The sequence below is a fragment of the Beta vulgaris genome, chromosome 3, assembly GCF_026745355.1.
Source record: "Beta vulgaris subsp. vulgaris cultivar EL10 chromosome 3, EL10.2, whole genome shotgun sequence".
NCBI lineage: Eukaryota > Viridiplantae > Streptophyta > Magnoliopsida > Caryophyllales > Amaranthaceae > Beta > Beta vulgaris.
In genome coordinates this window covers 14,297,022-14,312,069 of record NC_079204.1, presented here as the reverse complement: position 1 = coordinate 14,312,069, position 15,048 = coordinate 14,297,022, and the positions used below count along the sequence as shown (strand labels likewise).

Genomic DNA, 15,048 nt, shown 5'->3' with positions numbered 1-15,048 from the left:
TCCACCTGGACCCAGACCCAGACCCGTTTATTTTTCACAGACCCAGACCCGCCCCAGATCCGTTGGGTCTAGATTTTTCAGACCCAGACCCAGATCCGCTGGATCTAGCGGGCCCATGGGTCCTTACTGGGTCCTAAATGGGTCCTTCTTTTAGTTTTAAGTTTTCATCACATTTTTGAATATATGTAATTAAAAATTTTGGCCCTAATATATATAGGTTCTTGTATTCATGGTTAAATCATTCTCTAAATAAAATTTTAATATTTAACTCATAAAATATTAAAATGTTACAATTTATAAAGTTACATGTCTTAGTGAAGTTACAACACTAACGAGTTCACAAAATTGCAACTCATACAATTTCAGACTTTAGGTAAAAAAAAAATTCTAATATGTAAATGGGTCCGTGGGGCGGGTCTGGATCTAACATATGTGGACCCAGACCCAGACCCGACCCATGCTCTTCGGGACCCAGACCCGACCCAGACCCATTGGGTCTAAAATTTTTGGACCCAGACCCTTATAAATGGGCCGGGTCCTAGCGGGTCTAGGTCGGGTCCAGGACCCATTGCCATCCCTATATATATATAGTTCAACTCAAAATCATACTGCGAATGATAGTGAAAATTATTAATGATCATGCAAAGTTCTAGAAATCGAGAGATTGTAGAGTTAAATTTGCTCGAAAATCACGAGTTTTTAGACGAAATCAACGTATGGCAGATTGTAATACATCCCATGAATGATAATTATGGAACTCGATCGTGCAAAGATCCTGAGTTTTGGCATGCAAGACAAGCATTTCTTAGCAGTTATCATTTCTCTGATGAAGGAGAAGATTATAATACAAGATACAAGCTTAAAAGATCAGTGAAGAAGATAAGTGGGGTTGTTATGGAAGTGGTGTTGGGATATTATCATCGAAAAGTTACGCAAATGAGGAAGTTGAGGATCAAAAGTTATAGAGCTAGTTTGGCTCGTTCGTCTATATTTCTTAGATGTTTTATACCATGGTGGAGTAACAAGGAGTAGTTGTTCTTATGACTTTTGGCTTATATTAGATGGCAAATAAAAGTTTTGTAGGATATTATGGGTGCATGAGTTGTTTTTTTTCTTTTATAGGGATAAGTTTTAATGTTTTGCAATATTGTACAAGCTTTTCTCTTTGTGAAATACTTCATCCTATTGTATATAGCTTGCTTACTCAGTTGCTCTCTTTTCGAAAGGAAATGAAAAACATGACTTATGTGCATATGTATATGTATATAATTCTTTCATCATTGTAAACTTTCTCATGTTTTTTTTTTATCATAAGTTGTTCTCCTCCAGCCACCATCTTTGTAAAATTATTTATGAATAGTTTCATTCCATGTTACTATCAAATTGTGATAACTGGTCTAGCTACAAGCGCTATCGTGTTAGTCGCCTTTTATTAAAAAACCCAAGGGGTATGCATGTAGGGTGGCAGCAAAGTACTTTCTATAGCTACTTGCATCTCCTACACTTTCCTATAGAATACAATTAGTACTGTTTTTTAGGTAGGTAAGATGAAAAACCCTAATGAACTAGCACTTCACTCAGGTTTAACCACAGGTTAGACTCATTGGAAGTCTGGGAGGGGGATGGTAAGAGAAAGCTCACCCACGTAGGGTGGCAACAAAATACTTTCTATAACTATTCGCATCTCCTACTTTCCTATAGGATACAATCAATAACGTTTTTTAGGTAGGTAAGATGAAAAACCCTAATGAACTGGCACTTCGCTCAGGTTTAACCAGTCAAGTTTACATGTTAGCATTGGAAGTCTGGGAAGGGGGTAGGTGGTAAGAGAAACCTCGCTCACCCCTAAAGATCCCCTAGTGGGGTTTGATTCCATGACCTTCAAGTCATGGCGGTCAAACGTTTACCACTAAACCAAGCCTTCCTTGGTATACAATCAATAACTATATGCAGTATGTTAACCAATAATTTACATACAACTCTTTCTTTTTTTATTAAATTCTCCAAATTAAAACCCCTCAATTGTTGTAATTTGAATGTCCCAAGTTGAGACGTTTCTTGAGCAGCAAGTGATAGCCTAATGGTGTTGGCATCACCTCCGATTTCAGAAATCTTGGGATCTAGTTTCACCTCTTGCAAGGAGGGGTTCCCAATTCCCCGGCCCCCTTGTTGCAAGGAACTTTATCTTCCCTTTAAAACAAAGTTAATACATTTCTTTTTGTTTTAGTTTAAAACTTCTAATTCATTACTTTTATAATATTTTTTACCAATCCTTCGGCTAGTTTCCTTAGTTAAATGAGTGTTTTCAACTTAACTTCAGTTAAAAACTAATATTAAATATTTATTTAACCAATTTGTGCTCAAGCTTCCAATAACTGACTTTAGTTCTAACTTTGGATCTGACTGTTTTTTATTCGTATCATAGGCTACTGGATATAAACACAAGATTTACTTAACCTTTATTTTAAATTTAAATTGCATACATATTTATCGAAATATTGATTAATATTCATATGTGATATGGATATTTAATATATTTTAGTCTTCTTTGGAAAAAATCTCCATATATATGTATTGAATGTGTCTATATATTTTATTAATTCTCCAAAATATCTTTTTTGTCTTTTTGTTCTTTTTGGCACTCATCCCTATTTTGATCCTAGCCGTTTTCTTGTTTTATTGGCTGCTGTCTTTTAGTACAACACATTCCTTGCTTTATCCTAGGGTAGAATAGTAGTTCCTTGTATAAATAGAGAGAGATGTAGATAAACAGCCGCAGGCTTTTTTAATATAATTTTACACTGAAAGCTTCAAACTTGAAGCAAGAGAGAAACAAGAAAACTGGGAATTGATTTCCAGATTAAAATCAATCTTGAGTGTCTGATTCTTTTCATGGTATCAGAGCTGTGGTTATCAAAATTTCCTTAAAAGTTTCAGAGGCTCAAGTTTCATTGTTGAGAGATGGCTAAAGATAAGGGTGAGCAAATTGGTAATGAAAATGCCAATGCAAATCCTTATAAAGACCCTCTATTCATAGCAGTGAATGATAATGGGTCTACACCATTAGGAAGCATCATCTTTGATGGAACAAACTTCATGAACTGGAGTAAAAGCATCAGAATAGCCTTAGGAGCTAAGAATAAGCTGGGTTTTCTTGGAGGAAAGCATCCTAAACCTATTGCTGGAGAAGAAGAAGTTCAGAAATGGGAGAGGTGTGATTATATGGTTAGGTCATGGCTTTTGGCAACCATGAAACCTAATGTAGCAGGAAGCTTGGTAAATATGCAATCAACCAAGCATCTTTGGGAAGAAATTATTGAGAGGTATGCTCAGACAAACGCTCCACAACTTTTTGCTCTCAAGAAGGATTTGTGGGAGTTACAGCAGAACAATCTTAGTGTAAGTGAGTATTACTGCAGACTCAAGAGCATTTGGGACCAGATTGGAGACTTGGAAGGGATACCAGATTGCACATGTGGAGCAATGTTGAAGTGTAGTTGTGAACTTGCAAAAAGGGTAATGGAATTACAAGCTACAGAGAAGTTGATAAAGTTTGTCATGGGGCTTAACACAGGATATGATCAGATGAAATCCAATCTCTTAAGCACTGATCCTTTGATAACAATGAACAAGGCCTATAATTTGGTACTCCAAATAGAAAGGCAAAAACAAATTACAGGGGAGATGACAGCAGCACTGGAGGCTAGTGCTTTGGCTGTGAACAGACAAGTGCAAAGCAGAAGTTTGGGGTTGTTAAAGAATTTCCAGAAGAAAGACTATTACAAACAATTCAAGATGGAGAAGATGACAAGAGTTTGTGAACATTGTGGAAAGAAAGGTCACAACAAGGAGGAATGTTTTCAGATTGTTGGATACCCAGAATGGTATAAGAAGGGCCCTGAACAATTTAAGAGTGCTGCCAACATGGTGAAGGATACAAGGAATATCATGCAAGACAACCCACTGGACTACACAACTCAGGATCAAGAAGGAAATGGAGAGAAGCAGGACAACAATCTTATGAACACTCTTGTTCAAGAAGTCATCAAGGCTATAGCAGAGACAAGCAGGGTGGAGCAAGTAGCAGTCAAGCAAATTTTGCAGGACCTTTCCATTAGAAGAACTGTTTTTCTTGGAAAAAGGGAGAGTGATCTCTATAAGCTGAAGAGAGACACTGATGGTGTGAAGAAGAATGCTGAAGTCTTACTGAAATTTGCTAATGCTGAAACTAAGATGAACTGCAATAATGTAGCTAACTTAAAGCTCCTTCATGCTAGACTAGGGCATGTTTCATTGTCAAAAATGCAACATATAACTCTATGCAATTGTAAGAACCTTAAAGAGTTTTTCTGTGATACTTGCTCTCTTGCTAAGCATCACAAACTGCCTTTCACTATTAGTAAATCTATTGCTTCTCATATTTTTGAATTAATACATGTGGATTTATGGGGTCCATATAGGACTAAGTCTTTGACAGGTGCAAGTTACTTCCTTACTATTGTGGATGACCACAGTAGGGTTACTTGGACACAATTGTTGTCCAATAAAGAACAGGTAAAGAGCACTTTACTTAATTTTTTGTGCATGTTGAAAATCATTTTGATACTAAGGTAAAAACCCTTAGAAGTGACAATGGAACAGAAATCTTCCAAACAGAATGTAGACAAATGTTTCATGAAAGAGGTATTACACATCAAAGAAGTGTTGCAGGAGTTCCACAACAAAATGCAAGAGTGGAAAGAAAGCACAGGTTCTTGCTTAAAACAGCAAGAGCTCTAAAATTACATGCTGGAATGCCAAATTATTTGTGGGGAGAATGCATTCTTGCAGCCACACATTTAATAAACCTTCTGCCTAGTGTTGTTATCAACTGGGATACACCTTATAAAAGGTTAACCAAGAAGGAACCAGATTATGAGCATCTAAAGATGATTGGTTGTCTATGTTATGCAAGCCCTCACAAGAAACCTAGTGACAAATTTGCCCCAAGGGCTATTAGATGTGTCATGTTAGGCTACCCATATTGCCAAAAGGGATACAAAGTGATGAACTTAGCTAACAAAGAAATTTTTGTAAGTAGAGATGTTGTTTTTAAAGAAAATATCTTTCCTTTTCTTTTGAACAAAACAACACCTGGTCCTTTTGTCATAGAAAATGCATCACCAACTAATGATGATGTATTTTTGTGCCCAAGTGAAATCACTAATACCCTTCATCCAATAGATGATGAAGGAACCAGTGAGCATGTTTTTGCAGATGAAGAACAGGTGGAACCTGACCCAACTGATGAGAGTTTTCACACTCACACAGACCACAATGAGGAGGCTGTTGTTCCTAGGAAATCTGGAAGGCAAGCAGAGGTGCCTTCAAAATACAAAGACTATGTCTACGATCTCCCAGGAAAAAGCACTGCAGCAACTAGCCAGACTTCCTCCTGCAGTGTTATAGAGGAAATAAGGAAAACAAAGGACTTTGATGAAGGATATCTAAGCTACCTGAACAATGTGCTCAGAGTAAGGGAACCTCTACACTATACAGAAGCAGCTAGAGATGAAGGATGGGTACAAGCCATGCAAGAAGAGCTACATGCTTTGGACACCAATCACACCTGGGATCTGACTACATTACCTGAAGGAAAGCAAGCTATTGATAGCAAATGGGTTTATAAAATTAAATTCAAACCCAATGGTGACATTGATAGATTGAAAGCCAGACTTGTGGCCAGAGGTGACAAGCAGATAGAAGGAAAAGACTACAAGCACACTTTCTCTCCTGTTGCAAAGTTCACATCTGTAAGAACTTTGATTGCCCTTGCTACCATCAAGAGATGGCCATTACATCATCTAGACATCAACAATGCATTTCTGCATGGATATCTAGATGAAGAAGTTTACATGAAGCCACCAAAAGGCTATATACAAGCTATAGAGGGGCAAGTTTGCAAGCTAAAAAGGAGCTTATATGGCTTAAAGCAAGCTTCCAGACAGTGGAACCTTGAGCTCACCAAGTTCTTGGTTGAACATGGCTACACTCAGTCCAAAAAGGACTACTCCTTGTTTTCTAAAGCAGTTCAAGGGAATTGGGTGTTTATATTGGTATATGTTGATGATCTCTTGATCACAGGAAATGCCAAGGATGAAATTCAGATCATCAAGGAAGCTCTAGATGCTGCTTTCACCATAAAAGATCTAGGACTCATGAAATATTTTCTTGGAATAGAAGTGGCAAGAAATAACCAAGGTCTGATGCTACACCAAAGGAAATTCATCCTAGACATTCTGAAGAGTACAGGGACTGATACTTGCAAACCTGTGAAGTGTCCCTTTCCTAAAGGCATCAAATTATCTACTGATGAAGGAGCTATCCTAGAAGATCCAGAACTTTACAGAAGCATCATAGGGAAGCTCCTATACTTGAATCTAACTCGGCCTGATATTTCTTTCTCAGTCCAGCAACTTAGTCAATTCATGACTACACCTAGAAAACCACACCTTCAGGCTGCTATCCATGTTATTAAATATTTATCAGGCACAATCAATCAAGGCCTGTTTTACTCAGCTGAGTCTGATCTCAAATTGACTGGGTTCTGTGACTCAGATTGGGGTAACTGTGCTTTCAGTGCTAGATCCTTAACAGGTTACTGTGTTTTTTTAGGCCACTCTCTCATTTCCCGGAAAACAAAAAAGCAAAAGACTGTTTCTAAGTCCTCTTCTGAGGCTGAGTATAGGTGTATGTCTCAGACTACCAGTGAGCTGGTTTGGCTAGAAGGGATCCTCACTGATCTTGGGCTTCATGTTCCTCAACCTATTGATCTGTTTTGTGATAATAAGTCTGCCATTTATCTTGCTCAAAATCCTATCTTCCATGAAAGGACCAAGCACCTCAAAGTTGATTGCCACTATGTTCGTGAACATCTCACTACTGGGTTCCTTAATGTGTTACATGTGAAGTCCTTTCTACAACTGGCAGACATAATGACTAAATGTCTCAGTGAGCAACAGCATAAGCATCTGAGTTTCAAGTTGGGCTTGATTACCACCAGTCCAACTTGAGGGGGGAATATTGAATGTGTCTATATATTTTATTAATTCTCCAAAATATCTTTTTTGTCTTTTTGTTCTTTTTGGCACTGATCCCTATTTTGATCCTAGCCGTTTTCTTGTTTTATTGGCTGCTGTCTTTTAGTACAGCACATTCCTTTATCCTAGGGTAGAATAGTAGTTCCTTGTATAAATAGAGAGAGATGTAGATAAACAGCCGCAGGCTTTTGTAATATAATTTTACACTGAAAGCTTCAAACTTGAAGCAAGAGAGAAACAAGAAAACTGGAAATTGATTTCCAGATTAAAATCAATCTTGAGTGTCTGATTCTTTTCAATATGAAAAAAGTGCTTACTTAAATCATGTGACAAAGTTTGAAAAATCTTCTTATTATGAACAACATCTGCAATACTTTTTTTTTATTAGTTTGGGCTGACTTAATTTCCCAATAAAAAAAATATTTGCAATACTTTTTTAAAAACATGTATCACATGAGTACTAAACTAATCATAAGATAAAAGTAAGAACATGTGCCTCCAAATAGTTTGGCAATAATACAAGTATAAATATATAATACTTATACTTATACTTATAAATGTGATACATTCTTCTAATTTCCTTAAAATTTTGCATTATTAATTAGCTATGTGTTTCTGTTGGCTAATAACTCTTGGGTCTTCTTTCGTACCAAAGTGGACCTCACATAGAGGAGACAAGGAGCTACAAATGATGCAAGAGGGGAATGATAAAATTGATGTCTTAGCTCTTAGGCTGAGGCGCTAATTAAGCCCTCACATAAAGCAGGCCTTGAAACATGCTTTTATTCGACCAAAATAAATAAATGAAAATCAGACGTGTATTTGAGATTTTTGTAATGGAATCTCTTATCTCTTTTTGATGAGTAAGTCGTGAACATAACTCTTCAAAAAAAAAAAAGTCATGAACATAATATGGTGTCATTAAGAACTTGTTAACTTTTAATATGTTAGGAAATAAGGTGTTGTAATTTGATTTAATGTAGAACAAAATCAATGGAATAATAGAGATGAGAAAACAATTAAGATGAACAAACAAAGAACACAAGGATTTAACATGGTTCAGTCAAATTTGACCTACGTTCACAGATGGAGGATTAGAGTTTCTTCACTATAATGGAGAAAATCAGAGAGAATAATACAGGGAGTCTTACATTCTAGAGGCTAAAAGTGTTTCATAAGTTGTGTGTCAAAATAATGAGCACTAAGAGGTCCTTTTATAACATAAGGAACCCGCACAAAAACCCTAGAATATACTCCGCACAAAACCCTAATAAAAGAATCTGATTCGGGTGCGCGGCTCGCGGTTTGCGAACCGCGGTGGCTGTCGCGAATCGCGATACGCTCTCTGCGGTTCTTCGTAAAACGGGAGTAACTTTCTCATTTCTCATCGGAATTTGGCATATGACCTATCGTTGAAAAGCTCTTTCAACAATATATCACCTCCAATTTGAATCACATCAAAAATATTTATATATTGAGAGATATGTGCATTCAAAGTTAGCCTTATGTCATTCACAAGATTTCAAGTCATAAATAATATAATCGTTGCAGACTTTGTAGTATGTTTCAATGTTACAGGGTCATTTATGAGTTATCGGTGGCCTATGGGGGAACTACAAAAATGGGCCCCTACTTAATAAGTAATATAATTTTTTTTGTAGTGTAATTGAAGTAAAATACAACTCATGAAACAAAATTACACATTAAAGTAAAAGATGAGGAAAATATATAACATAAGAAAGATGAAAAATTAATGTGTAATTGAGATGTGAAAAACAATGGAAGGAGGAGCACTTAAAGGTAGATTTGAAACTTTCAATCCCGTTATTAATTGAACGTTAGAGAAGATATTCGTTTGTGGAAGAAATCATCTTCTTCAAGCAGTTTCTAGATCTTGTCGAAAAAATTGCAACTAAATTGGAGAATAAATCGGAAAAAATTGCAATTGAATGGATAATTCCTATATATATAAAAAAAGAAAATAAGGTGGAAGATTGAAAGCTAAATAAGGAAGGAATTGAAATTGCCAAAATGAAGAAGGCGAAGATCTCAGCTATACTCTCGACTCGCGTGTTGAGCGTGCAATGAGGTTTTTTTATTACTTTTTTTTCTCACTTTATCCTTTATTAAGCCGGGCTTGATTTTTTGGGGCCCTAGGCACACGCCCCTCTCGCCAGACCCAAATACGGCCCTAAGTTTCATAAAATTTGAAATGTAAATAAGTGCATATGTGTCTTTTTCTCCCCAGTTATTCCACTTTAATTTTCATAGTTTTTAACATACATCTTTTATCATTAATTTCTTAGGTTATTATATATAAGAATTTTTTTAAAAAAAAGTACTATTAAGACGAATTTAAAAGTACTTTTAATATTTATGTAATAAATAAATTTATTGTTAAAATTATCTAAGTTTGCACCAAAACTAAAAATTGGTAAATTCCAAAAAGATACACAACACACTTATAGATAGACAATTTAACTTGAAAGTTTTTTGTCCCCCATTCACATGCAAGTAGAAAAGGTTACATGATTCTCATGTAAAAACCATTCCGCAACTGAGTAGAGCGGTAGATCTTCTCAAATTCCTTATCTGAATCAATCCAATAGGTCTAATTGAGGTGGATTAATAATAACTCATGCTAAATGTTAGAAGTTATCTTTACCAATTGTAAGATGATAGCTCTTAAAATATAAAGCTACCCTTATTATGCGATAAATTATTATAAGTCTGATTCGCATATAATCTTTATGAAACTTATTTAAGTTATGAAGTGAGCTTACAAAACATTTAACAAAACTTCACGTTTTTGCCAACAAGAGTTTAGCTCAATTGGTCGGTATCTCCTCCACCTTTCTTAGAAGATGTATTAGGTCAATTCCAAGCCAGAACATGTTGTTTGCTCTTGGGACTTGGGAGGTTTGAGGTGGGAAATGAGAAGTGGGTGAGTTTGAGGTTCTTGTGGGCTTGGGATACCATTGAGTAGGCTTTGATCCAAGTCCACTACATTATCGAATAAAAAAAATTAGAATCTTACCTTTATACCATAAGCTTATTGAATTTTCCTCTATAATCTTTTTGATTTTGTACATGTAACCCTTTTAACTTATCCTATCTCAGGAACTAACCCAAGACCAAAACTAAAAGAGATCTCACCTCCCCTTTTCTTCTTGATAATGCTCACAACAAGGTTTTAATTTTAGTCTCCACTATAGAAGATAGAGCAAGATACTACTAAAGCCAAGACTCTCATCCACCTTCCTTAGGGGGAAGTATTGGGTTTAACTTCGAGATAGAACATGTTGTTTACTCCTGGGAGGTTTGAGGCGGGGAAGGACTAAGGAGGGGTGCGTGAGTTTGGGGTATTTGAGGGCGTGAGGTACTATTGACACTTGACAGTAATATAAGGGTTTAACCCAAGCCCATTGCATTACCAATTAAAAATATTAGAATTTTACTTTTATAGCATAAGCTTACTTATTGTTTCCTCTATAATCTTTTTGGTATGGTACATATAAGTTATATAACCCATTGAACTTACCCTATATCAGGATTTAACTCAAGGCCAAACTAAACCTCACTTAATTCCCCTCCCCCCCTTTACTCCCTTGATAATATTCAAAATAAGATTTTAGAAGATGGGGCCAAATACCACTAAAAGCCAAGACTCTTCGATGTCCGTTTTTCCTCCATACAAACTTGATTTACAACACTTTTTTTAGAATGAACATCAAATATCTACATTAGAAGGTGGTAGAGATACAAGAAAATGAATTTAGCTACTCTTGTAGGCCTATGAGAAATTATTTGTCAAGATTGATCTCTTATGAGATAAATTATGAAACATGTTGTTTAAGGGAGGAAAAAAAATAAGGGAAATTTCTACAACAAAAAAATCTTTAATTGAGTTTGATTGATAAAAAGTCTCACATATCATTAAGTCACTAATTTCATGTTTTAACGTCCGTAACAAGAAGTGTCCTATTAAACCAAGATCTCGCACATGTGAGATACAAACCATTACCATTATATTACCACTATACACTATTCCCTACTCACCACTCCACTAGATCAAACAACACCTGGTTTCTTCCGTTCGTACATGCAGTGTTGCAAAACCCTTCTATACAACCATACCTAAGCAATGAGGTCATATAACCAAGTTGACACCAACACATATTACTCATTTTCTTTTGCTCAAAAAGCAAAAAATCTTGATCTTGATTCTTGACCATGCAAATAAACCACCCATTGCAATTTGCATACAGTCACACACATGGACCAACAAATGTGTATGGAGTTTAAACATTTTACATTTCATTACATTACTCCATTATTACACAACCAAGAATAGATGCACCTGCCCTACATTTGGCTGCTATAAATGCTTCAAACAATGACTTCTAACAACTCAGCAACAAATTATTTATTTCTTCAAACATTTGTTGGCCACATGATTTGTCCACTTACTTCTCTTATTAACCACATATAACACTGTCCTACTATTCTGCGTTGGACTAATTTCTGCCCTATATTTGATTTTGCAAAATCTGTATCCTTATCTTTAATACGCCACCTCATATTTATTTTACTTTAATTCTTTTTAATCTCAATTTCTCCACCAATCACGTCTGTTTCTCTCACATTTTTTTGTGTGATTAATATACCACCTTCCTTCCCCAATCTTATTTCTTCTCCTTCTCTTCTCTCAATTTTTTCAGCTAAAAAAAAATCTGGGTTTTTTGCACCTGCAAATTTTCTCATCTGGGTTTGTCTTAATTGTTAAAAAGATTGGTTCTTTGATTGGGAAATTTGATTTTTGAGAAGAGAGAAAAACAGAGTATAAAAACAGGAAAAGAAAAAACAGTAAATAAAAAAAGGATGAAAATCCAGTGTGATGTTTGTGAGAGAAATCCAGCAACAGTAATATGTTGTGCAGATGAAGCAGCATTATGTGCTAAGTGTGATACAGAAGTTCATGCAGCAAATAAGTTAGCTAGCAAGCATCAAAGACTTCAGCTTAATTGTCTCTCTAGCAAACTCCCTTCTTGTGATATTTGCCAAGTAATTTCTCTCTCTAACTAACTTCTTTTATTAGTTTACTACTTAATTAACAACTTTTCTAAGTGAAAATATCAGTTTTCAAGATCATTATATAAGTATATGATTATTTATGAGTTTGTTGTACCACCTATATAGTAATAAAAGTATCATGTAGTAACTTGTGAAGTATCATAATTCATACCCATAGTATGAGAAGTAGTATTGGTATCATGATATGATGAACTTGGACGTTAGTTCATTTGTTGTTTAGCTCTATATCAAGATTTTGGCACTTTACTAACTAGGAGTTCAATCCATATGCTTTGAATAATTTAATTTATTAATTATTATAGTGACTTATATGACAACTTTGGTACATCTCCGAGATGAAAATTTGCCCTAACTTACATGGGAACATCCTTAATCTACCTAACTATTAGGTGCCTAGCCAAATTATTAGGTGGTTGTGTTCCCATCAGGTTAGACATAAGTATGGGATATATCTTAAGCATGTGATTAGTGGGCTACTTTTTTTTTTTTTTTTTTTTTTTGGTGAACATTAGTGGGCTACTTAATACTAGGCCTCTAAGCTTAATCAAATAATCTTGTGATTTGTCCAAGACTAGTTAATATTGACCATGAATTGGGAAGTCATATCATAGTGTTTCACATGATTTTGTGGATATTTTGGGATGTGAAAAGAAGAAAATAAAGAAAAGATGTTGATTAGTAGCTTGTGTTTCCAATCTTTTCAAATCAATTTGGGAGTTGGCACTCTGCTTAGCAAGTGGCTTTACTTAATTACTCTCTTGAAATATTGTTTCTTCCCTACTTTGTGAATCAGCTACTTGTAGAAGTTACTGTACCTTAGTGTATATACCCTAATACTCCCTTTAGTCTTTATTAGTCAACCCGTTTATTTTGCACAAAGTTTTAGGAGAAACAATGTTGCAAGACATAGAAGGAAAGATAAACTATTATTTTATGTTAAAAGTTGAATGTATTGTGATGGAAAGTTAGTGGTCTCATTCCAAAAATAGAAACAAAAAAATGGGTAAACTGATAAGGGACATCTTAAAAAGAAATACGGGTAAACTAATAAAGATAGGAGGTAGTAGTTTAAGAACAACTGTTTGATAAGTTAAGGATGAGATGATTAGGTGATTTACAGGTGTAAGGTTTATATCCAATAGATGCTGAATGAGAGCATTAACATATAGTATATGTACCAATCCAGTTTTTTTATATGCTTGGTTTGAGAAAGAGCTTCAAGGATGGGATTTTCTTACTTTGGATGGTGTTAATGTGTTATCTATAACAAAACAATCCCCTAGGGCATGTTTGGGTTAGTCGTTTGATATGTTTGCTACCTTCCAGAGATGTAGTTGCATTCTCGTGTTTAGAAGTTAAGCGTATCAGGCTCACTTCTCGTGACTGTTATCGAGCTTTAGTGTAGCTGTGTAGTTTGATGGGATTTTATCCTTCCTACTGTGCTTGAATTTCGAAAGTAATAATTCTTTATCTTGTTGAATGAACTCATCAGATATGGCTGATGTGCCTATTGCCTAATCGCCTTGCTAAAGACATATAGGTTGCTAATACTATCTTATTCTCTTTGTAGCAAATTTTATGCTCTAAGTTACTCCAAATTGCTTGCAGTATATTGTACAGTGAATCAAATATTCCATTTCTTTCCCATGTATTCTCATTTCAAACAAGAAGTTTTAACTGACCTGATCTGCACATTTTTATGACAGGAGAAGACTGCTTTTATTTTCTGCGTAGAAGACAGAGCCCTTTTTTGTCAGGATTGTGATGAATCAATTCATGCAGTGAGTACTCTTGCCGCAAACCATCAGAGATATCTAGCCACTGGTATACGGGTGGCACTAGGTTGCCTCTCAAAATGCAGAAATGAAACTGAGAAATACTGCAAAGAGCCATCTAACCAAAATGCACAACAAGTTTCCTTAAAACAAACGGTGCAACAACAACCTCCGAGCTTTTCACCTCCCACATCATGGGGTGTTGATGACTTGTTGGAGCTCTCTGAATTTGATGCTTCTAATAAGGTGAGGAACACTAGCCACATCCAACTCCAGTAGTTTCTTTGAATTTGAATTTGATGCCTTGTTTTGGGTATAACTTTTCATGCATAGTTCAACCATTGAGGTTAGTGTCACTCTAGTTTCATCATTCCTTCCAAACCACCGTACTCTGCGTTATCATTCTGAGACTTCCATCATTTTTGTGTTTGTGCTGATCACCAAACAAGTAGGAGTACTATATAATTTGCAGTTTGTGTCCGCCTGTCCAGCAATAAAAATAATGTTTGGATGAGGTTATGTTTGATCATGTATCATAAGCAGGTTTGTCTAAGATCAGGGTGTGTTTTCTTTGATCGTCGATTATAAATTTCAGTCGAGACTTATGATGACAATTTGTTCCTTATAATGCAGAAAGGGCAGCTTGAGCTAGGAGAATTTGAATGGTGGTCAGATGGTCTGTTTGGTGACCAAATTCCACATGAAGCCTTAACAGCAGCTGAAGTTCCTCAGCTTCCAATGTCAGTAGTACCAAGCAGCCATACGATCCAATACAGACCTACCAAGACCAGCATGCCAAACAAGAAGGCTCGGATAGAGATCACTCGTGACGATGATGATGATGAGTACTCGATCGTCCCTGATCTTGGTTGATTCTCTAGCTATCTATAAAATGGCTTCTTGCCAGTATAAAAAAAAAAAACTTTCCAGTGACATCATTGCAATGTTAGTTTGCATGTATGGATATTGGAGTTAAATGTAGAGAAAATGGGAGCTGAGAAGTGAATATGCTACTATGAGGTTTGTAAATTTGTTTATAAGCCTGTATGCCTTGTATTTGGAGATTGACTTATTGGACACTAAGGCTCCGTTTGGTAGGG

The 15,048-nt window shown here is 35.8% G+C and overlaps 1 protein-coding gene across 1 annotated transcript; it reads left to right on the top strand.

The window, feature by feature from the left end:
• Nucleotides 1–11,524: 11,524 nt before the first annotated feature.
• On the top strand, nt 11,525–14,936 carry LOC104888829 (B-box zinc finger protein 24). Its single transcript, XM_010673928.4, has 3 exons — nt 11,525–12,143; nt 13,880–14,194; nt 14,582–14,936. The coding sequence occupies exons 1-3, from the start codon at nt 11,961–11,963 to the stop codon at nt 14,819–14,821; spliced, it is 738 nt and encodes a 245-aa protein (XP_010672230.1). The 5' UTR covers nt 11,525–11,960; the 3' UTR covers nt 14,822–14,936.
• The last annotated feature ends 112 nt before the right edge of the window (nt 14,937–15,048 follow it).